Raw genomic sequence first — 23306 nt, forward strand, 5'->3', positions numbered from 1 at the left:
ATGGGCATTCTCCATTCACCCCTTGATCTACAGAAGACATTTACAAAACATCCAAGGTTGTATATAACATCACCTGGTGGCATTCCTGTACCAGGAAAGACCCTACAGCTGCTCTGACATCTACTCAAAAGAAACACCCCTTAACACTGAGAAGACAACAAGAACAAAGACCTGCTTACTGGACAGGGCTTGCTGTATTGCCCCTTAATTGTGAGGTTTGTCTATAACATCACCTGGAAGCAATCCTCTACCACGGAAGACCCTACCACTGCTCAGACATCGTCCTGCTCAAAAGAGACTTCCCTTAACACTGAGAAGACTTAACAACAACAACCTGCTTACAGGAAAGGGCTTCCTGCATTGCCCTTTCATGGTGAGGTGAAACGAGAAGGCACTCCACATCATGACTTCAATGTAGGACATGCAGATTCCAGAATCTTTAATACAGAAACATGAGACCAACAACAGAGACTGTGTGAAAAGTGTGTTGGCACTACAGACAATGTCTTGGATTGAACGATAACTTTCCTGAGGCCTAGAGCTGGTCTTATGCCAGGAAACTTCAGGGGTAGGATCTCTTTGTATTTAGGCCAAGGTTATTCCTTTCCATGCCTCTCATATTTTGGTGGGCCTATGCAAACAACAATTGCCACTCTAACACCGTTTTTACTGTGCTCCTTTGACTCTAATCCTTAAAACGCACCCACTTAAAATTTGAGGTTAACTTAAGCTAATATGCATGTACATGGAAATGTAAAAAATACTATGCCTCTAATGTTTAAGGAGTTATGTAAGTTTGATGGCTTTAGATTGCCTTGTGTGCTGTTAAGAAATATTATAATGTGCTACAATCTGGGGACTTGAGGGACAAAGTAATTGCACATGGATTCTGTTTTATTTATCTTAACTTTCTTTGGTGAAAGTTCAAAGTTAAGATATCAGCAAGGGGACTTCTTCTGATAATTATGTTATGGGTGATTGTCCTTCCACTGTAACTTTACCTTATCCTCTTTGCATCTTTTGTTCTCATAATTCAAAATAAAAAAATTATTAAAAAAAAAAAAAAAAAAAAAAGAGGGCCCGGAGAGATAGCACAGCAGCGTTTGCCTTGCAAGCAGCCGATCCAGGACCAAAGGTGGTTGGTTCGAATCCCGGTGTCCCACATGGTCCCCCATGCCTGCCAGGAGCTATTTCTGAGCAGACAGCCAGGAGTAACCCCTGAGCACCGCCGGGTGTGGCCCAAAAACCAAAAAAAAAAAAAAAAAAAAAAAAAAACTAAAAAAGAATCTAGGGCCGGGAAGGTGGCGCTAGAGGTAAGGTGCCTGCCTTGCAAGCGCTAACGTAGGACGGACCGCGGTTCGATCCCCCGGCGTCCCATATGGTCCCCCCAAGCCAGAGGCGATTTCTGAGCTGATAGCCAGGAGTAACCCCTGAGCATCAAACGGGTGTGGCCCAAAAACCAAAAAAAAAAAAAAAAAAAAAAAAAAAAAAAAGAAACAGAGAGGAATGGATCCTGGAGAAACTAGAAGAGTGGAGAACTTCTGGTGAAAATTAGTCATTATCATACTGCATCATAGTTACATTATTTTGTTAAATTGTCTCTGTTCCAGAACACTTTGATAAAGTTTATTCTTTTGATTTGATACCATTAATGATATTTTCTGTAAAAGTTTGAATGTTAGCAATATTGAGAATACATTTCATTTCATTTGCAGATTAACTGCCTTATGCTATTACAAGAAATACAAAGACTTATATAATATGCCTTTTCTCCTGGTCTGGATAGTGATCCAAGCAGAGCATACCCTCCTGCACAGGCTCCCTGAGAGATTCTCTATATATGGACTCAAGACTGCCAGCAGTGGTTACCTCTTAAGACAGTGAAGGAAATAGAAATGGTAGCATATTGAGATGAGCTTTCCATTTTACCCTGTGTTCTTTGATTCTTTTATCAAAATATAGCTATATGGTTTATTAATAGAATTTTATAAAATGATAGGTTATTTAATAATTAAAAGGAAAAATTGTATTTTTAAGACTTTTACTGTTTCTTGTAGGCAGGTATCCCAATGGGACCAGTGCCACCAGCAGGAATGCCTTACCTGGGGCAAGCACAATTCCTTGGAATGCGCCCACCAGGCCCGCAATACACTCCAGACATACAGAAGCAGTTTGCTGAAGAGCAACAGTAAGTGTGACCTCCAGGAGTTTAGAATAACAGATACGTGATAGGGCTTTTGTTTGTGTGTTTGTTTTGTTTTGTTTTGTTTTGCTTTGGGGCCATACCCAGAAGTGCTCAGAACTTATTCCTAGCTCTCTGCTCAGGGATTACTCCTGGTGGTACCCAGGGGACTATCTAAGATTCTGGGGATCAAAGCTGAGCCGGCTGGCTAGCTACTATAAGAGAAGCACCTTACCTGCTGTACTATTGAGACCCATGACAAGTTTTTTTTATTGCCATTTTTATTCTAGTGCAAATTTAAAGCTGAAACTATGAGTTAACTTTTAAAATACTTTAATTGTAATTTTGTTCTTTTGGGCCATACTGGTGATGCTCAGGGGTTACTCCTGGCTCTGAGCTCAGGAGTTATTCCTTGTAGGCTCAGGGTGCCTTGTGGTGCCAAAGATTGAACCCAGGTTAACCATGTGCAAGCCCCTACCCACTGTTTTGGACCCTATTTTTATATTTACTATTGTTTTGGCCCCTATTTTTATAAATATATGTATACGGTTTTTGGTTTGGGGGGTCACACCCAGTGGCGCTCAGGGTTACTCCTGGCTCTGAGCTCAGGAATTATTCCTGGTGGTGCTCGGGGGACCATACGGGATGCTAAGGATCAAACCCAGGTTGGTCGCATTCAAGGCAAATGACCTACCCACTGTACTATCACTCCTATTATAAATTTTTGGCCACACCTGTTGGCACTCAGGGGTTACTCCTGGCTATCTGCTCATAAATCACTCCTGGCAGGCACAGGAGACCATATGAGATACTGGGATTCGACACTTTTGGTCCTAGGTCAGCCACTTGCAAGGCAAACGCCCTACCACTGTGCTATCTCTCTGGCCCCTCCTATTATAATTTTTTAAAAAGGAATCTTGGAGATCTTCTCATTCAGTTCTCTTATTTTAATTTTTTTTTCAGTTCTCTTATTTTACATCATGGCAAAGTGAGGCTCCCGAAATAAAGTATGAAAATATAGATTACAGCTTACACAGTTACTAATAGCACTTTAACCCAAATGTTAACCTTCTGATTCCCTGAGCATTACTCTTTTTCTGGATGACATTGCCTTCCCAGGGGGGAAATTTTGTTTGTTTGTTCTTTTGGGCCACACCTGGTGATGCTTAGGGGTTACTCCTAGCTATGCGCTCAAAAATCACTCCTGGCTTGGGGAACCATATGGGATGCCAAAGGATCAAACCGTGGTCTGTCCTACGTCAGCACATGCAAGGCAAACGCCCTACCACTGCGCCACTGCTCTGGCCCCAGGAAGTTTCTTTTTTATGTGTAGAGCAAAGAGTGTTTGTATTTTATATGCTTTTCCATTTTTGTTTTTTTGTTGGTTTTTTAATTTGTTTGTTAAAGTAATAGGTTGTCTCCTCTCCCTGCAAATCAAACAAGAAATGAGTTCTTATTTGTAATTTAGGTAACTCCTTTGGGCACATTAGACCAGAAGGATTCATTGTCTGTAATTTTGGTAAATGATTTTTAAAACATATTTCACATATTTTCTTATCTCTTCATTGTTGTTATTAGTGATATCCGGGTGATGCACATTTGGCTGTGGTGCTCTCATAGGCTGGGAGAGGATGTGGTGTACCAGAGATAATTGATGTGCCGGGGGTCACATCAGCAGTGCTGATATAGTCTTATAGTCTTCATGCTGGTGCCCAGAATTGGACTCTCAACCTCAGGCCACTGAGGATCCCTGAGACATCCCCTGAGCTGCATCACTGAATGTTCACATATTTTGAAATCACTTAGAGGGAAAAACAAGTTTGTTATGAAAGAATTAGAAATTATACCTCTAAAATATATTCAATGGTATATATTAACTCAAAAAATTATCAATCAAAGCCTAAGCACTAGCCCTGGAGCCACCTGACCAGTGGCTCTAGCAGTCCCTAAGGACCACCAGGTAACCCTTGGCTGCTCTTCAGCACCTTGGCCTGTGCAGTGCTGAATTAAACCATGAGCTTGAGCATAAAACCATGGAATCTATTTGGCTGAGGATTGCCATGGGCATCCTCTAGGTAGGTCCTCTGAGCATTGCTTGGGAGTCCCCTATTTCCCCCCACAAAATTAGATATAATTGTCAATGGAAGTTATTAGATCTAAATAGAATATGGTGTCATTGATAATACTAGTAGAAATATGAAAATTGCATAGTTTGCTAGTCCCCCAAGCCTAGTCTTTACTAATACTGTTTTTCCTTCAGAAAACGATTTGAACAGCAGCAGAAGTTGTTAGAAGAAGAAAGAAAACGGCGCCAGTTTGAAGAGCAGAAGCAAAAGCTCAGACTTCTAAGTAGTGTGAAACCTAAGGTAATACACTCCACATATGCTGCGTGCCCCTCTTTTTTTCTCAGTTCATGGATTTTTATCATTGAAGCTGAGGTTGATTCATTCTGGTTACTCTGAGTCCCAAAACAACATTTTTCTTTTCCTGAAGAGGCACAAACAATATTGTTGAATGAAATAGTATCATATTGTCAATGAAAAAAAAAAGATCTTTAAAAAATTATCTTCCCTTCTCCCTTCCCTTCCCTTCTTCCCCATGTTTTTGCACCAATAGTCATGTGGATGTTGCACCTGTCTGTGATGCTGACTGGGAGCTCACACGTCCAATTGTGTTGCTATGGATACTCAACCATGGTGCTCACTGATGTTTGCACTTCTTTGTTGCAGTGCCTACATAAATGTTCACTGAGGATCACATCCTCAGTGGAGGCACACAGTCATAGTTGTGCTCCCTGGGGGTCGCTGTGATGCAAACACACAGCTTACCTGCTGTCATATTTGCAGGGTGCTCATACATTCACCTTTTTTTTTGGGCCACAGCCGGCAGTGCTCAGGGGTTACTCCTGGCTGTCTGCTCAGAAATAGCTCCTGGCAGGCACAGGGGACCATATGGGACACCGGGATTCGAACCAACCATCTTTGGTCCAGGATCAGCTGCTTGCAAGGCAAATGCCGCTGTGCTATCTCTCCAGGCCCCCACCTTTTATTTTTAATATTTTTTGTTTGTTTTTTTCTTTTTGGGGCCACATCCAGTGACACTCTGGGGTTACTCCTGGCATCGCTCAGAAATTGCTCCTGTCTTGGGGGGACCATATGGGACTCCGGGGATCAAACTGCAGTCCATCCTAGGCTAGCGCCAGCAAGGCAGACACCTTACCACTCTGTACCACCACTCTGGCCCCTAATTTTTTTTTTTTTTTTTTTTTTTTTTAGTAAGTCAAGTTTTATTTGAGTCATCCACAAGGATAAATTTAAATCAAGCCTGTTATAGTACAATTGTTCACTCATTTCTACAGATCTTGCATCTAATTTATACAGAAGGCAAATTATTGAGATATAGTTTTCTGGGGCTGGGCGGTGGCGCTAAAGGTAAGGTGCCTGCCTTGCCTGCGCTAGCCTTGGATAGATTGTGGTTCGATCCCCCGGTGTCCCATATGGTCCCCCAAGCCAGGAGCAACTTCTGAGCACATAGCCAGGAGTGACCCCTGAGCGTCACCGGGTGTGGCCCAAAAAACCAAAAAAAAAAAAAAAAAGATATAGTTTTCTCTGTACCATTACTGGTATCTACTAAATAATCACAGATATGGGTTAAATTTACTTCTGATAAATATTGCCAGTCATTTTGCTTAACACAGTAAGAAATAGACAGGTTTTGTTTATCTAAAACTTAGGTTAAGTTTAGATGCACTCTCTGGCCTCAGGGGTAAAGTCAAAGTATGGTGGCCTTGTCTGGGGACATCTCATCATATTCTCCAAACAACAGGTCTCAGCTTGTTTCAATTTTTCCCAATCGCGTAGGTAGGGTCCTTGTTAATAGCTTTTTCTTCCTTTGGGTCAGAATCTGATCTAGACCTCACTTGATCAGTTGTATTTCTTGTGAGTCTTCAGGGTCTTCTAAGTCAAAGCCAAGGTAGCTTAATGCCTGTTCCAAGTCCATCCATGACCCTTGATGGGACCCACCTTTTGGGGTGTCAGTACTTAAAGACAATCTTAGGCAACGGAAGCTTTGGCCCCTAATTTTTTAATTATTTTTATTTATTTTATTTTATTTTATTTTATTTTTGTGGTTTTTGGGTCACACCCGGCAGTGCTCGGGTTATTTCTGGCTCCAGGCTCAGAAATTGCTCCTGGCAGGCACAGGGGACCATATGGGGCGCCGGGATTCGAACCGATGACCTCCTGCATGAAAGGCAAACGCCTTACCTCCATGCTATCTCTCTGGCCCCTTATTTTTATTTTTTTAAACAATCTTTTTGATCATTTCTTGAAAAACATATTAGAGAGTATTTGATACCCTGCAGCTAGCTATAATCTAACCAGTGTTTCTCAACCTTTTCTGACCATGACCCTTTTCTAATTTTATTTTCATATTCTGTGTGTGTGTGCCTCCCTCCTTACCTCCAGTTCTACAGGTTGGGTCCCTGTAACCCTCTACTAATTTGAATTTTACCACTTGCCCTCTTGGAATATCCACATTGAGGAACGCTTTCCTAGACTATTTGCAAAAAGTTCCTTCATGTTGAATGCTTGTACTTCATAAGAATTTGTGTTTTTTTATGTATCCCTTTGTTTTATTTACTTGCTATTTTTTATGAGTTGGAGAATTCTCTTTCAGAAATATGTTGGTAAAAATATTAGACATAAAATAGTTTTTGTACTTTCACTTTTGGGAGGATTTAAAATAAAATGACTCAGGGCTGGAGAGATAGCATGGAGTTAAGGCATTTGCCTTGCATGCAGAAGGACAGCAGTTCGAATCCCAGCATCCCATATGGTCCCCCAAGCCTGCCAGGAACAATTTCTGAGCAGAGAGCCAGGAGTAACCCCTGAGCGCTGCGGGTGTGACCCAAAAATCAAAAAATAAATAAATAAAATGATTCCTTATTGGGACCAAAAAAGAGAGCTTTTCATCAGCCAAATTATGTTGTAGGACAAAGTGAAGGAGGGAGAAGATTAGAAGCTGTCATCTATCAAACATCAAAATATGGAGTCAAGGGGCTAAAGCAATAGCACAGCGGTAGGGTGTTTGCCTTGAACGCAGCCAATCCAGGACTGACCCAGGTTCGTTTCCTGGTATCCCATATGGTCCCCCAAGCCTGCCGGAGCAATTTCTGAGCACAAAGCCAGCAGTAACCCCTGAGTGCTGTTGGGTATGGCCTAAAAAACAAAAAGAAAAGAAATGGAAATGAAGTCAAATTTCCATTAAAGAGATCAAACAATAGACCATGTGACACTAAGCTTCAATAATTGCAATATAAAAATATTATAGTTATTTTGATCATTATTGATTCTATCACCTCTGTCCTCAAAGTGTATCCAATATAAAATTTCAGTGTACCTTTGCTTGTTCTCTAACTAGACTATCTTTAAAGTATGGCATCTGTTTGGGGGACAAAAGAAATCAAATGAAAGAGAGTGAATATGACATTTATTATCTCTTAGTCGGGAGAAAAGAGTCGAGATGATGCATTGGAAGCCATAAAAGGAAACTTAGATGGATTTTCCAGAGATGCTAAGATGCACCCTACTCCAGCATCACACCCTAAAAAGCCAGGTATTTTTTTATTTAAAATTTTTGGTGTTAGTACGTGATTTACAATTCTTTTGTTTAATTGACTGTTATGTGTATGTGAAGAGTCAGTGCTAGACTCTTCTGAGACAATGCCCAGACTTCAATGTTGTACATTTGGGGGTGAAGAACTTCTGGTCTAAATAACTAAGAAAGAAAAACAACTTTGTCAGTGTGGCAATTTATAAACCTTCTATACATATAACTATATAGGTGACTATTAATAAAATCCATTCACTGAAGGCAGATGTAATAAGGAGCTTACCATCTCATTCTCATTATTTATAGACAGTTCAACTTGTTTTTGTTTTTGAGTCATACCTGATAATGCTCTGGGGTTACTCCTGGCTCTGCACTCAGGAATCACTCCTGGCAATGCTTCAAGTACCATATGGCATGCTGGGGATCAAACCCAGATTAGCTGCATGCAAGTCAAAAACTGTACTCATTGTATTATCACTCTGGTCCACAGACAATTCAACTTTTGGCCAAGGATGTAGCAATACCAGGTGGAGAAAACCTACCAACTTTTATAAGCCTAGTTCACATTTTACTTAATGTCATTAAAAAAAAATGTATGAGCATCTGATGGTGCTCAAGGCCCACTCTAATTTTTTTGTTGTTTGTTTTAATCAGCAGACTATTTACTTTTGCCACCTGTATTTCACATAAGATGTTAATATACTGTGCAATAATCTCTAAGACAAAATATGACACATTCAATTACCATGGTTCCAGAAATCATTATGGCATAAGTTTTTTCATTGTTAAATAAAATTAAAGCAGTACTTTTGCATATTCATTTTGTACCTTTCATAAAGCTGGTAGTCTTCTAGGTTATATTTAACAAATCCAAAAGATAAGTATTCAAAAGAGAAGCTTGTAGTATCCCCATTTTTTAAAAAAGGATACAATTGTTCCTTCTGATTTTAGATTTAAGTAAATAACAAAGCAATTCAAGTAATTAAAAATGGCAAGGCCAGGGAGATCATTCAAATAGCTGCTGTGTGTACAAGGGAGGCCTGAGTGTGATGCCTTCTTCCAAACCATATGCCAAGCATCACGGGGACCAACAACCGTCAAGCCCTGTAGTATGCCTGGAGATCTGTTGTATGTGGCCCCAAGACAGAAAATTTTGAAGACATGAAAATAATGGTATTAATTAAATTTATGCTAAATGCGGGCAGTAGTATAGCGGTAGGCCATTTGCCTTGCACGTGGTTGACCAGGACAGACCCAGGTTCTCTCCCCGGCATCCCTTATGGTCCCCCGAGCCTGCCAGGAGCAATTTCTGAGCACAGAGCCAGGAGTAACCCCTGAGTGCCTCCAAGTATGGCCCAAAAAGCAAAAAAAAAAAATATAGATAGATAGGTAGGTAGGTAGGTAGGTAGGTAGGTAGGTAGGTAGGTAGGTAGGTAGGTAGGTAAGTAGGTAGGTAGGTAGATAGATAGGTAGATAGGTAGATAGATAGATATGCTAAATGTAGATACTCTAGAAAATATCTTGTAGTTGTTTTTGTGCCACTCCTAGCAGTGTTCATGGCTTCCTCCTACCTCTGGGCTCAAATATCACTCTTAGCAGGGTTTGGGAAACTATATGGGATGCCATGAATTGAACCAGGTAAGCCATAAGCAAGGCAAGTGCATGCCCACTATACCATCACTCCAGTTCCTACAAAAGATTATTAAATAAATCTTGTATTTAACAGTAAAATGTCACAGTAATACTACTGTATCTTAAAATCTGGATTTTTTTGGATGGGGTTGGAGGTATTAACTACACCAATGTGCTCAGGGGCTACTTCCAGCTCTGTGATCAGAGTCACTCAGATGGTTAGGGTACCATGTGGTATCCGGGATCAGACCCTTGCCTCTTACATGCAAAGCCAGTACTAGCCTTTGAGCTATGTCTCCAACCACAGAATTAAAGATCTTTTAAATAAATCTTTTTTAAATTTTTAAATTTTTTTAAATCTTTTTTAAAAAACCTCAGTTAAGGTTTATTTTCTTAAATTTACTGTTATTTGACTTAGCACTATTTTGTGCTCCAATGTTTATACTTTTTACACAAGAAACTCTTAGTAATGTTTAATGATCTTTTATAATTTTTACTCTTCATGTGATAAATTTACTGAAATGTGATTAATACAAAGTAATCGAGTAGTCATGATTCTAAAAATTTAGAAATGTGTATTTTCCTATATATTTTTAGTACAATGAAATTTTATCGTAAGAATATATGTCTTGGGGCCAGAGCACTGTGGATAGCATGTTTGCCTTGCAAGAGACCAACCCGGGTTTGATCCCCGGCATTCCATATGATCCCCCAAGTCTGCCAGGAATAACCCCTAAGCATAGAGCCAGGAGTACATCTCAAAAAAAAAAAAAAAAAAGAATATATGTCTATCAAAAATATACTCTGGGGAAGCGGAGTGATAGCACAGCGGTTGGGTGTTTGCCTTGCACAAGGCCAACCCAGATGGACCCGGTTTCAATTTTCAGCATCTGCTATGGTCCCCTGAGCCTACCAGGAGCCAGGTTTTCTTGTATCTGTCACATACTGACTTGAGAGAACGTTACCTAGATTGTTTGGGTTTCACAAATGGTTTCAAACAATTTTCATGTAAATTACTGGGGTAGGGAGAGTACTAACCTAATAAAAGAAAGACAACAGAAACTGATTTTTATTTTGTTTTGGTTTTGGTTTGGATTATTGAGCCATTATTGGTGGTGCTCAGGGGTGACTCCTGGGTCTGCACATAGGAATTACGTGTGAGGCCCAAGATCAAACCAGGTCAACTCTGTGCAAGGCAAGTGGCCTATCTGCTACTATAGTTCCAGTGCCCTAGAAAGTTCTTTTTAAAACAAGAGATTATGTCTAACATCAAAGTGTTTCTCCATTGTTTGTGTAATTCCACTTGATTGTTACATATTACATGCCTGTTGTTACATATTATTATTTCTTGTTCATCTTCCATATTCATGGTTCAGTATAATTCTTTTAGAATTATACCACATCTTAATTTTATCTTCTTGTTGATTCTCATTTCTGTGTGTTTCATTGCAATTTCCATTTTGCAGATTATCCCACATCTCATTCTACTAAAATTGTCTCCCAATCATCTGCCTTTCTTGATGAAGAAGAATTCAGTGACTTTATGCAGGGGCCTGTTGAAGTTCCCACATATGGGCTTTCTTCCACTTCCCAGCCATTTCAGTCTTTCCATGCCACCATCCCACTTGACCAGTTGCATTCACAGCAGGCTGGAGCACAGCCTCTCCCTCCAGGTTAGACTTAAGTGTCCTTTGCCTTACAGGGTGTCTGTAGGCAAAGTATTTCTTTGCTACTCTACTTGACACAGTGTACAGAACACAGGTGACTCCTAACATATTAATGATAGTATCCTTAAGGCAATATAGGATGAATTTTTTTTCTTCTATACAGACAATACAGAGATGTTGGCAAAGAAAGGGACATATACCTAACTATATGAGTATTGTTGGAAGTTCACCAGAATGTGATTCTAGATTTTTTTTTTTTTTTGGTTTTTTGGCCACACCCGTTTGACGCTCAGGGGTTACTCCTGGCTATGCACTCAGGATTCGCCCCTGGCTTGGGGGGACCATATGGGACACCGGGGGATCGAACCGCGGTCCGTCCTACGCTAGCGCTTGCAAGGCAGACACCTTACTTCTAGCGCCACCTTCCCGGCCCCGATTCTAGATTTTTTAATTCTGAGAGCCTCCAACTCTAAAAGAGTAACTTAAAACTTTTCCTATATGAGGCTGGTGAGATAGCATGGAGGTAAAGCATTTGCCTTGCATGCAGAAGGATGGTGGTTCAAATCCTGGCATCCCATATGGTCCCCCGCTCCTGCCAGGGGCAATTTCTGAGCATAAAGCCAGGAGTAACCCCTGTGACCTAAAAAAAAAAAAAGAATTTTTCCTATATTATCTTAGCACTTTAAAGCAAAATGATTTTTTTTTGTTTTGTTTTTATTTGGGGGCCACACCCAGTGACACTCAGGGGTTACTCCTTGTTCTGCACTCAGAAATTTCTCCTGGCTCAGGGGACCATATGGGATGCCAGGATCAAACCCAGGTCCGTCCTGGGTCAGCATGCAAGGCAAATGCCCTACTGCTGTGCTTTCACTCTGGCCCCAAAGCAAAATGATTTCTGTAGGAGATCGTTCTTATTTGAAAAAGTCACTAATAGAATTTTTTTTTAATAATAATGAGTCAAGTGGCCAGAGTGATATAGCACAGTGGGTAGGACATTTGCCTTGCACACAGCCAACCAGGCACTTCCTGGGTTCGATCCCTGGCATCAAATATGGTCCCTAAGCCTAAGGAATGATTTCTGAGTGCAGCCAGGAGTAACACCTGAGTGCCACTGGATATGACCCCCCCAGAGAGACAGAGAGAGAGAGAGAGAGAGAGAGAGAGAGAACTATGAGTTAAGGGGCCAGACAGATGTACAGTGGGTAGGGCATTTGCTTTGCACGCAGCCTATGTGGATTTATTGCCATTATCCCATATGGGCCCCCAAGCACTGCCAATAATGATTCTTGAGTGCAGAACCAGGAGTAACCCCCAGCACTGGTGGGTATGATCTCAAAGCAGAGAAACAAGCAATAACAAACAAACAAAACAAAAACATAAAAAGAAAAATGTTCAAGGAAAAGCTTCTTTATAAAGAACTCTTTAATCGCAGAAAAATGGGATCAAAGTCCACTTTTCTTCAACTTGGATAAGTCTTCAAAGATTTCTTTACCTTCTAAAATAACTGGGGGAGAAGGGCAGCTCTTTTCTTGAGTCACAGAATGATGCTGAGTTCTTTCTTAGTAGGTATGCTTAGTCCAACTCTCAGTTAACAGATACTGAAACCGAAGCCAATCTGATAGTGGAAGCGTTCATATCTTGTGCTGCACACCACATATCTAAGCCATCCTACTACCTCTTGTCTCAGAATCCTTAAGAATCAAAGTAGATAGATAATGTTTAGTTTCTCTAAAATCTTTCCAGTCCTATACAGATAATAGTGATTGCATTATTTCAAGATTTATAATCTGTGTGACAGGGCCTTCCCAGTAGCATATGGGGGTGGAAATGGATGGTTGAAAAGATGAGAAAGCCACATTTATATACAAATAATCCTTCATGCTGTTTGTTTAGGCCCTTCCTTGGAAAAGAAGCTCCTAGTATCTTGTGATATAAATACATCTGGGCAGGAACAAATTAAATTAAAAACTTCTGAAGTTGGGCATAAAGACCTAGTCCCGGGTTCCAGTAAAAATCATGCCAGTTTTGCAGCCAGTAACGGGGTTGCTGTAGATGGACGTGTAAGTGGTACCAGTACTGCAGAGGCAGAAAAGACTTCAGATCAAAACCTGTCCACTGAAGAGAGTGGTGAGCTCATGAAATCTTCAGCAAACAGTTCCTTAACCACAATGGCGCTCAATTGCTAACACCTTAAGCCTTAACCTTAAAATGAATGCTGCTTGATCTTGCTAATGGAAATTTTGCTTAAAATATATTTAATAATGCATTCTTTTCTCCCATTAACCACTTCAATTTTGCTCTAAATTCTTTCAGCGCACTGTTGCTCCTTTTAATATGATTGTTTGATAAATCAGTTTTTAAAATCTGAATCATTCCTGGTTTTAAATCTTCTATTTGGTAAAAATTATTTCCCCACACTCCTCACACCCTCTTCTTCTAAAAGGATTGAACATTTCACTTGGAAAAGTCACCAATGAGAATATAATTTTGTTTCTCCGAAATAAATTATGTTCCCTGCTGCCTAAAAGATTCAAATTTTTAAAACTCAGCTTGCAGAGATCATTAGAATGAAAGCTGCCTCTAGGTTAATCTTTTGGAGAATATTTTACTGTACAAACTTTTAAGAATTATACCTCTATAAACATTTACACCCTATAGACCAATATTACCTCAAAGAAAAAAATATATGGCAGCAGATCATAGTCAAGTGAAATAAAACTGTCTATACTGAGACACATTATTAAAAGTTTCAAGTCAAGTTGAACTGTTACGTTTTAAATGTTGGACTGGGGATATGACTCTTGAGTGATAAAATGTATTCCTCACCTGTGAGACCCTGAGTTAGACTCCCTGTCTTTTTGCACAGACCATTTTAAAACACCATCTCATATGCTTTCTCAAATTTATAATATGTGAGTAATGGTGCAAGCCTCCTATGATTCAAAAATAATATTTGGTATTAATTTCAGTATATTATTTTAATTTAGTTAGGATCTAATATGTAAGAATTATTTAGAAATCAAATATTTAGTTATATTGGTGACTTTTTTTAATGTCTCTAGCCAGTTCTCTTATATAAACTCTGACTATGATTTTGTTTAGATCATCTTAGACCATCTGCTTAGATCACATTATATGCATTAGATAATGGTTCTTATCTTCTAGGTGTGGGGGTATTTCCCTCACAGGATCCTGTCCAGCCCAGAATGCCTGCTTGGATTTACAATGAAAGTTTAGTTCCAGGTAAAAAGCTTCTCAGATTTCCAATGGAATATTTTGCTTTTAATGCTATATTGTCATCATTATGAAATATACAGAGGAATTGCAACAGTTTTCTTGGGTTTTTTTGTTTCTTTCTTGGATTTATATTTTTAAAGATATTTTAACTATTCATTTCCTAAATTATAAAGCTTGTCAAGAATAGTGCTAATATATTTTATATGATTTTCCAAATGCTTAATGATTTTTTAATTTTAAAAATTGATTCTCAGGGCCGGACAGATAGCATGGAGGTAAGGTGTTTGCCTTACATGCAGAAGGTCATTGGTTTGAATCCCGGCATCCCATATGGTCCCCTGAGCCTGCCAGGAGCGATTTCTGAGCCTGAAGCCAGGAGTAACCCCTGAGCGCTGCCGGGTGTGACCCAAAAGCCAAAAAAAAAATTGATTCTGAAGGCCAGCATGTTGGCGCAGCAGTAGGGCATTTGCCTTGCACGAGGCTGACCTAGGACAGACTGTGATTTCTGAGCACATAACCAGGAGTAACCCCTGAGCATCACAAGGTGTGGCTCAAAAAATGAAAGAATGGAAGGAAGGAAGGAAGGAAGGGAGGGAGGGAGGGAGGGAGGGAGGGAGGGAGGGAGAAGAAGAAAGAGAAAAGAAAGGAAGGACAAAAGAAAGAAAGAAAGAAGAAAGAAGAAAGAAAAGAAAGAAAGAAAGAAAGAAAGAAAGAAAGAAAGAAAGAAGAAAGAAAAGAAAGAAAGAAAGAAGAAAGAAAGAAAGAAAGAAAGAAAGAGAAAGAAAGAGAGAGAGAGAAAGAAAGAAGAAAGAAAGAAAGAAAGAAAGAAAGAAAAGAAGAAAGAAAGAAAAAAGAAAGAAAGAAAGAAGAAAGAAAGAAAGAAAGAAAGAAAGAAAGAAAGAAAGAAAAAAGAAAGAAAGAAAGAAGAAAGAAAGAAGAAAGAGGGAAGGAAGGAAGGAAGAGGAAGGAAGGAAGGAAGGAGGGAAAAAGGAAGGAAGGAAGGAAGGAAGGAGGAAAAGAGGAATGAAAATTGATTTTCTTGTCATATAATACTATATAAAATAAAAGACCCAAGTGACATATTTTCCTACATTACAAAATATTTACTTTTTTCTTTGTGTATTGCTTGATAATTCCTATAAAGCCAGCAGACACTAAGGTTCACATTTTTTAGTCATATTAACAAGAGGAATTAGTCTATTTAAGTTGTGGCTAATATGCACAGAGTAATAATTAGAGCAGCATATGTTGATATAATTTTTCATTTGCTTGGCTCTGCATACTCCTGAAAACCTTGATGAGATGATAGTTGCCTTTGTTTTGTTTTGCTTTTTGGGGGGACCATGCTTAGCAATGCTCAGGAATTACTGCTGACCTGCACTCAAGGATTACTCCTGGCAGTATTTGGGGTTACCATATGGGAAGTTGGAGGTCAAACCCAGGTCAGCTACATGCCAGGCAAGCTCCCTACCCACTCCCTGTACTATTGCTCCAACCCTGAGATTTTGGGGTTTGGTATTTTGTTTGTTTTTTGTTTTTGGGTCACTGGGTAGTGGCACTCAGGGGTTACTCCTGGCTCTGCACTCAGAAATCGCTCCTGGCAAGCTAGGGGACCATATGGAATGCCGGGAATTGAACCACTGTCTGTCCTAGGTTGGCCGCGTGCAAGGCAAATGTCCTACAACTGTTCTATATCTCCAACCCCAGATATTGGTTTTCTTAATTGATCAAAAACTAAGGCTATTTTGGGAGCTGAAGAGATAGTAATCTTATAAATACCACTGGCAATCAAAAAATGTAATCACTTATATTAATATTTATAATCTGGTCTTTCCTTTTAACAGATGCCTATAAGAAAATTTTAGAAACTACAATGACTCCCACTGGAATAGATACTGCTAAACTTTATCCCATTCTGATGTCATCTGGACTTCCCAGGGAAACTCTTGGACAAATATGGGCCTTAGCTAATCGAACTACACCTGGCAAACTTACTAAAGAAGAACTTTTTACTGTTCTTGCTATGATAGCAGTAACACAGGTAGACAATATTTTTTGTTAGGTCAAGTATGAACTGAAGGAATATTAATTTGTTTTGACTATAACCCAATGGAATTCTTTTTGCATTAGCATTTATTTTCAAGATACAATGTTTCAAAATGTGCCATTTATAAGTTAAATGCATAATAGCAAAATATTTAATTTTGTTTGCTTGTTTGTTTTTTGGGACCACACCTGGTGACGCTCAGGGGTTACTCCTGACTGTGCACTCAGAAATCGCTCCTGACTTGGGGGACCATATGGGACGCCAGGGGATCAAACTGCAGTCCGTCCTAGGCTAGTGCCGGCAAAGAAGAAGCCGTACCACTCCGTGCCACTGCTCCTGCCCCAACATTTAAACATTTTAAGTTCATTTTTTGGGTGGGGAGTCACACCTGACGGTGCTTAGGAGTTACTCCTGACTTTGCGCTCAGAAGTCATTCCTGGCAGGTTCGGGGGACCATATGGGATGCCAGGACGTGAACCGGGGTCCGTCCTGTGTTGGCTGCATGCAAGGTAAACACCTTACCGCTGTGCTATCACTCCAGCCCCCAAATATTTTAAATGTTAATGCTGTATTCCTTCTGAATACTTTCTGAACTTGAAGATGTGTATGGAGGGGCCAGAGTCATAGCATAGTGGGTAGGGTACTTGCCTTACATGCAGTCAACCTGGGTTTGATTCCTGGCATCCCATATGGTCCCCCTGAGCCTTCCAAGGCTGATTTCTGAGAATAGAGGCAGGAATAACCCCTGAGCACTGGGTGTGGCCAAAAAAATTAAAATAAAAAAAAGAAGAAAGAAAATGGGTATGGAGCGATAATACAGCGGGCAGGGCATTTACCTTGCATGCGTCTCACCCAAGATCTATCTCTAGCATTCTATATGGTTCTCTCAGACTGCTAGGAGTAATTTCTGAATGCAGAGTCAGGAAAAAACCCTGAGCACTTCCAGGTGTGACCCAAAAGCCAAAAGCCAAAAAAAAAAAAAAAAGCAATAGATGAAATTACTCTCTCTCCCTTATCCTTTGAGTTACTGTTAAAATTAGCTTGCTATAAGTAAATGATTCTTTATACTAGCCATATTTATCATATTTAAAATCATTTCATTGATTTGACATAGTGAATTAGATACTCTGTCAAAGTGAAAATGTCAGTTGAAATGTATTGGCCATTGATTTGCTCAATAATAGGCTTTCAGTAACCTTAGCTTATTTACTTATTTCAAGTTTAGGAGTTAGGGAGAGTCCCAGTACTATATAAATTTTATGTTCAGGTGTGACTTAGATTTAGATTGTGTTTGGCTTACACTTTCCTAAAACGATTCCTTCTATTTTCTCCTGCATAGAGGGGTGTTCCTGCCATGAGTCCTGATGCTCTGAACCAGTTGCCAGCAGCTCCTGTTCCAACCTTAACTGGCTTTCCTATGACTTTGCCTACTGCAGTGAGTCAGCCAACTGGGATGCCTTCAGTCCCTGCTGGTTCTGTGACCCTCAACCTCGGACAGCCAGTCATGGGCATTAACCTTGGTGGACCAGTAGGGGGAGCTGCAGCCCAGGCTTCCAGTGGCTTCATGCAAACTTACCCTACAAATCAGGTAAATGGAGAATGTCTCATTCTGAGTAATCCCTGAAAGGCCAGGAATCAATAGGGTACTTGCTTTGTAGGGATGAGGCCCTGCCTCTTTCAATTACTACCACCACAAATAAATAATAAAAAACATAACGATTCTCCCAAAACTGAATGTAAACCCATTTGTGTTTTTTTTTGGGGGGGGCCTCAGTTCAGGGCTAACTCTTGGCTCTGTGCCAAGGGATCATTCCTGGTGATGCTCAGGGTGCCACATTCAGTACTAGATCAAACTGGGGCAGCTGCATGCAAGGCAAGCGCCTTTCCCTCTGTACTATTTCTTCAATCCTCCATTTGTTGTTGTTGTTGTTGTTGTTTTAAAATAATAACCTCAGACTCGAAAGGGTCCTAGCAGAAATAGACCAAATAGAAAAACTTCAAGATACATTATCAGAATGACCAAGACAAAGACAAAGACAGAAATTTGAAAGCAGTAAGATCCAAAAAGGAATTTGTGTATTATTCACTGCAGATTTACTAGATGAGCTTCTGTGGGCCAGAAGAGAATAGTAGGAAATAAGTAAATAATAATAATAGGGGCCAGAGAGATAGCATGGAGATAGGGCATTTGCCTTTCATGCAGGAGGTCATCTGTTCGAATCCCGGCATCCCATATGGTCCCCCGTGCCTACCAGGAGCAATTTCTGAGCCTGGAGCCAGGAATAACCCCTGAGTACCGCCGGGTGTGACCCAAAAACCACACACACACACACACACACACACACACACACACACACACACACACAATAATAATAATAATAAAGGAGGGCCAGAGAGACAGCATGAAAGTAGAGCATTTGCCTTGCATGCAGAAGGATGGTGGTTCGAATCCTGGCATCCCATATGGTCCCCCGAGCCTGCCAGGAGTGATTTCTGAGCGTAGAGCCAGGAGTAACCCCTGAATGCTTCCAGGTGTGACCAAAAAAAAAAAAAAAAACTGAATGAAGTGAGCACCTCACCAAGAATATTTTATCCAGGACCACTGGGCCCAACCAGCAGCATATTGCCACACTTGAGCACTGAACTGTCCTGCCCACCGAGCCAGGTCAAGTCTCTAGGAATGGCCCTCAGGCACACCGAACACTATTTCATTAAGAGTTCTATTTCTTCTCTCAAAAAAAGAACTGAAAGTATAAAATGTATTAATCCTACAACATGGAGATCTTAGACCTTAAAATACCTGAATTTTGGCCAAAAGATTAAGGATTTTTCATCATGTATATATTTATTTCCCCTTCCTTTCTTATTGCAGTTACTAGGGTAACTTTGATATGCTGGTGTTCCCACACTTTTTCTTTTTAGTTAACACACACACACACACACACACACACACACACACACACACACACCACAATTGCAGTGCACCAGAGATCACACATTTTGTTGTGGCACTAGGGCTCCCAAAGAGCTACGAGATTGGTGTTAGGTGTATATGAACAGTGTCAGGGCTCAATCTTGTTACCTCGTGCTTACAGATCAGGTAGTCTGCTGCTGAGCTATTGCCATGAGTGTACACCTAAACATACATTAGGCCTAGTAAAATTAATTTTTAGGCTTTGTTTTTCCAGGGAGCAGATAAACTGAAATTAAAATCAAATTATTTTTTATGTCTCAGATTAGAAAAAATATATAATTCCAATGATTATGTAATGGGAGCATGATTAATATGCTATAGATGAGATGTACTAATACAGCTTTTTTGGAATAGAGGTTTGACTAGTAATTCTGAACTAGGATTTTATTCTATAGAAACATTTACTTAGATAAAGATATACAAGGATATTATAGCATTGTTAAGAGTAAACATTTTGGAATGTGTAAAGGGTCCAGCAGAAAAATGGCTCAGTAAATTTGATTCATTTATTCAGTGGCAGCCTGTTTTAGCGTTAGTTTTACATATATTGCATTAAAAGATATCCATGCTGGGGCCAGAGAGGTGGCGCTAGAGGTAAGGTCTCTGCCTTGAAAGCGTAGCCAAGGAAGGACCGCGGTTCGATCCCCCAGCGTCCCATATGGTCCCCCAAGCCAGGGGCAATTTCTGAGTGCTTAGCCAGGAGTAACCCCTGAGCATCAAACGGGTGTGGCCCGAAAAAACAAACAAAAAAAAAGATATTCATGCTACATAATTACGTTTTAAAAGTATATAACAATGTAATTTAACCATGTTAGTCTATAAAACAAAGTGTTAACAGTAGTTGTGGAGGACTGGTGATGTTACTCAGCAGTAGAGCATATGAGGCCTAGGTGTGTTGTTACCCAGGACCTACAATGAAAGAAACAACAAAATATCAACATTGCTAGACCATGAGGTTAGGAATCAATGTTCACTTAATATATGTTTGTGTTCTAACAAAGTTTATATTTTGTAATTTACAGATATAAATAAAATGCCTTTGAAAGATGACAGTTTCACAGCAAACTAATAGATGTGATTCAGCTACTTGAAAATCATATGGATCTGTCTTTAAATTTAAATTTAAATTTCTCTTTAAACCAGACCTTTACCATGTATTTAAGAGAACATCCAGAAACACAATAGTACTGTACTCTCCAATGCTACCCCACTTGGCGAAGTCCCCTGGCCCTTCCCTCCTCCAAATCGGCCAGGTGTATCCCCAAAATAAACTAAATAACAAACACAAACAGGAATAAGGACTTAAGAATAAGGACTATAGTTAATGTAGTATCTAAAGGCTGTTCCAAAATTCAGTAATTGTGCATAAAGGCGAGAAAAGGAAATCTTTGCGATCAACAGTGAGAGCTGTGTCACTATTAAAATCAACTGATGCTTTCCATTTAAATGTCCTCTGTAAATCTAGGTAGTAAAACCAGAGGATGATGACTTCCAGGAGTTTCAAGATGCTTCTAAGTCAGGATCCCTTGATGTCTCATTCAGTGATTTCCAAGAGTTGCCTGCTTCCTCAAAAACAACAAATCCCCAGCATGGAAACAGGTAAAAATAGTTTATTACACTTAACAGTGTCTTTAATAATTGAGAAAGAGAATATATATATTCTGTAGTATATATTAACACTGTAAGCTAGAAAATTAAGGCTTTTCAGGGGCAAGAGAGAGAGTATAGTGGTGGGGTGTTTGCCTTGCATGCGGCCAACCCGGGAGGGACCCATTTCGATTCCCGGCATTCCATGTGGTCGCCCAAGCCTGTCTGGAGTGATTTCTGAGTGCAGAGCCAGGAGTAGCCCCGGAGCGCCACTGGGTGTGGCCTAAAAACCAATCAATCAATCATTATAGTTTTTTTTTAAACAAAGGCTTTTTAGTTTTGGGCCAGGGAATTAGTTCAAGTGGTATAACACATACCTAACATACATAAAACTCTGAATGCAATTCTTCTTTCCATATAACCCTCTGAGCACTGTCGGGTGTAGCCTTTGTGGCGGCCCCATATACATACATATATAGACTCTTCACCATGTATATCCCTTTTTTATTTATACCTTTTCTTTCTGAAATTTTCTTTGCGTCTTATCTTAAATTCCAGCTGCTGCCATTTCTTCATGGTACACACCTGCATGTCAGTTTTGGTTTTTTGTTTTTTACCTGTGCTATACCTAATTTATTATAACTGAGTGCATCTGTGCAGTGATGACTGCTGATTTCATGTTCTTTTAATAGATTCAGATCTTCAACTGAAAAGACTTTTAGGTATGGGCATATAATTTGATATTTTTTAGTCATACTATGCACCATTGACTTTTCACATAAATCTTTATTCAGAAACTCAGATATGACTATTTGTGTTTCATTTGAGTTCAGTGATTTTCAGAGGATTTTATTTGTATCTATAAACAGTTCCATAAACATTTATCTAATCATTGCGTGTTTTAGCTTATTTAGGTGCAGTAATATCAAACTTTTTTTGTCTCATCTTTTTTTTGGGGGGGTGGGTTTTGGGTCACACTCGGCCACGCTCAGGGGTTACTCCTGACTTTGCACCCAGAAATCACTCCTGGCAGGCACGGGGACCAATGAGATGTCGGGTTTCAGACTACTGTTCGTCTGGGTCAGTTGCGTGCAAGGCAAACGCCCTACCACTGTGCTATCTCTGGTCCCTCATCTCTTCTTTTTAAGTGCTTTTTCATGGAGGATAACATACTGATTTGAGTAGGTAAGTAGGCAATAAAAATTTTTTGCTTTATTATTTTATTTTATTTATATTTTATTTTTGCTTTTTTGCGGGGGCACCCCCAGTGACACTCAAGGGTTACACCTGGCTATGCACTCAGAAATCACTTCTGGCTTGGGAGACCATATGGGACTCTGGGGGATTGAACTGCGGTCCGTTCTAGATTAGTGCATGCCAGGCAGACGCCTTACCGTTTGCGCCACCACTTCGGCCCCTGCTTTTATTTTTAGAACTTTTTTTTAGAATATGTCAGAATATATATTCCATTGCTCTTGTTTCTGTTGGTGCAATTTAACTGATCTCTTACATTTTAACCACTTAATTATTTCATGGTTAACATGCCGCATATACACTGATACAGTGACCTAGTAATAGACATTATAGGATATTACAGCTTAGGAAAAGGTACCGTGTTTCAAGAAAACATCAAAATGGCTTAAGCCTGTGTTCTCTCAACACTCTCAAGCCTGTGTTCTCTCTTGAATATATATATTTCACCTGCTTGTCTCTGTTTCTTTGTTTGCTTATTTCCACCTGGAAGAGCTTGTGTTCTCTCTTGAACACGCACTTCGCCCTTTCTCTCCCCTTGTCTTTTTCTAGGTTTCAACAAAACTTTTTTGCTTCAAAAAGAGGAGTGACAGGGTCGGAGCAGTGGCACAGGGCATAAGTCTGCCTTGTGTGCACTAGCCATGTATGGACCACGATTCACTCCCCCGGCATCCCATAAGGTCCCCCAAGCCAGGAGTGATTTCTGATTGTATAGCCAGGAGTAACCCCTAAGTGTCACCGGGTGTGGCCCAAAAGCCAAAAAAAAAAAAAGAGAGAGAGAGAGGAGTGACAAAAGGAGGAATAGAACAGTGGGTAGAGTGCTTACCTTGCATGCAGCTGACCAAGGTTCAATCCCCAGCATTTCTATATAGTTCCCTGAGCACTGGCTGGAATAATTCCTGAGTGCAGAGCCAGGACTAACTCCTGAACATTGCCAAAAGTGGTGTCCCCCCCCCCAAAAAAAAAAGAAACCATCAAAATGACACACTAAAGAAAATTACTATAGAAGTAACTGAAGTGTTGAAATGTCTAAGCCCTCTACACCAGCATCTGTATAAATAACCTGGAAGACACATTGTATTTCTTTACTAGATTTCTTGCGTTTTAACAAAATTT

General features: G+C 40.0%; 1 protein-coding gene across 6 annotated transcripts in view; it reads left to right on the plus strand.

Annotated features, from left to right (window-relative positions):
- SYNRG (synergin gamma) overlaps positions 1 to 23306 on the plus strand; it is a 96514-nt gene that overhangs the window by 21658 nt on the left and 51550 nt on the right. For 4 of the 6 annotated variants that reach the window (XM_049771274.1, XM_049771279.1, XM_049771289.1 and 1 more), the window contains exons 4-10: positions 2058 to 2188; positions 4443 to 4548; positions 7687 to 7798; positions 14260 to 14337; positions 16176 to 16372; positions 17718 to 17966; positions 20818 to 20951. In XM_049771274.1, coding sequence (XP_049627231.1) covers positions 2058 to 2188; positions 4443 to 4548; positions 7687 to 7798; positions 14260 to 14337; positions 16176 to 16372; positions 17718 to 17966; positions 20818 to 20951 — 1007 coding nt within the window. Of the gene's footprint in view, positions 1 to 2057; positions 2189 to 4442; positions 4549 to 7686; positions 7799 to 10893; positions 11101 to 12987; positions 13222 to 14259; positions 14338 to 16175; positions 16373 to 17717; positions 17967 to 20817; positions 20952 to 23306 lie in introns of all 6 variants that reach the window. The other 2 variants (XM_049771258.1, XM_049771266.1) reach the window with 2 other exon arrangements.

The sequence above is a fragment of the Suncus etruscus genome, chromosome 1 (genome assembly GCF_024139225.1).
Source record: "Suncus etruscus isolate mSunEtr1 chromosome 1, mSunEtr1.pri.cur, whole genome shotgun sequence".
In the NCBI taxonomy this organism is placed as follows: Eukaryota; Metazoa; Chordata; class Mammalia; order Eulipotyphla; family Soricidae; genus Suncus; species Suncus etruscus.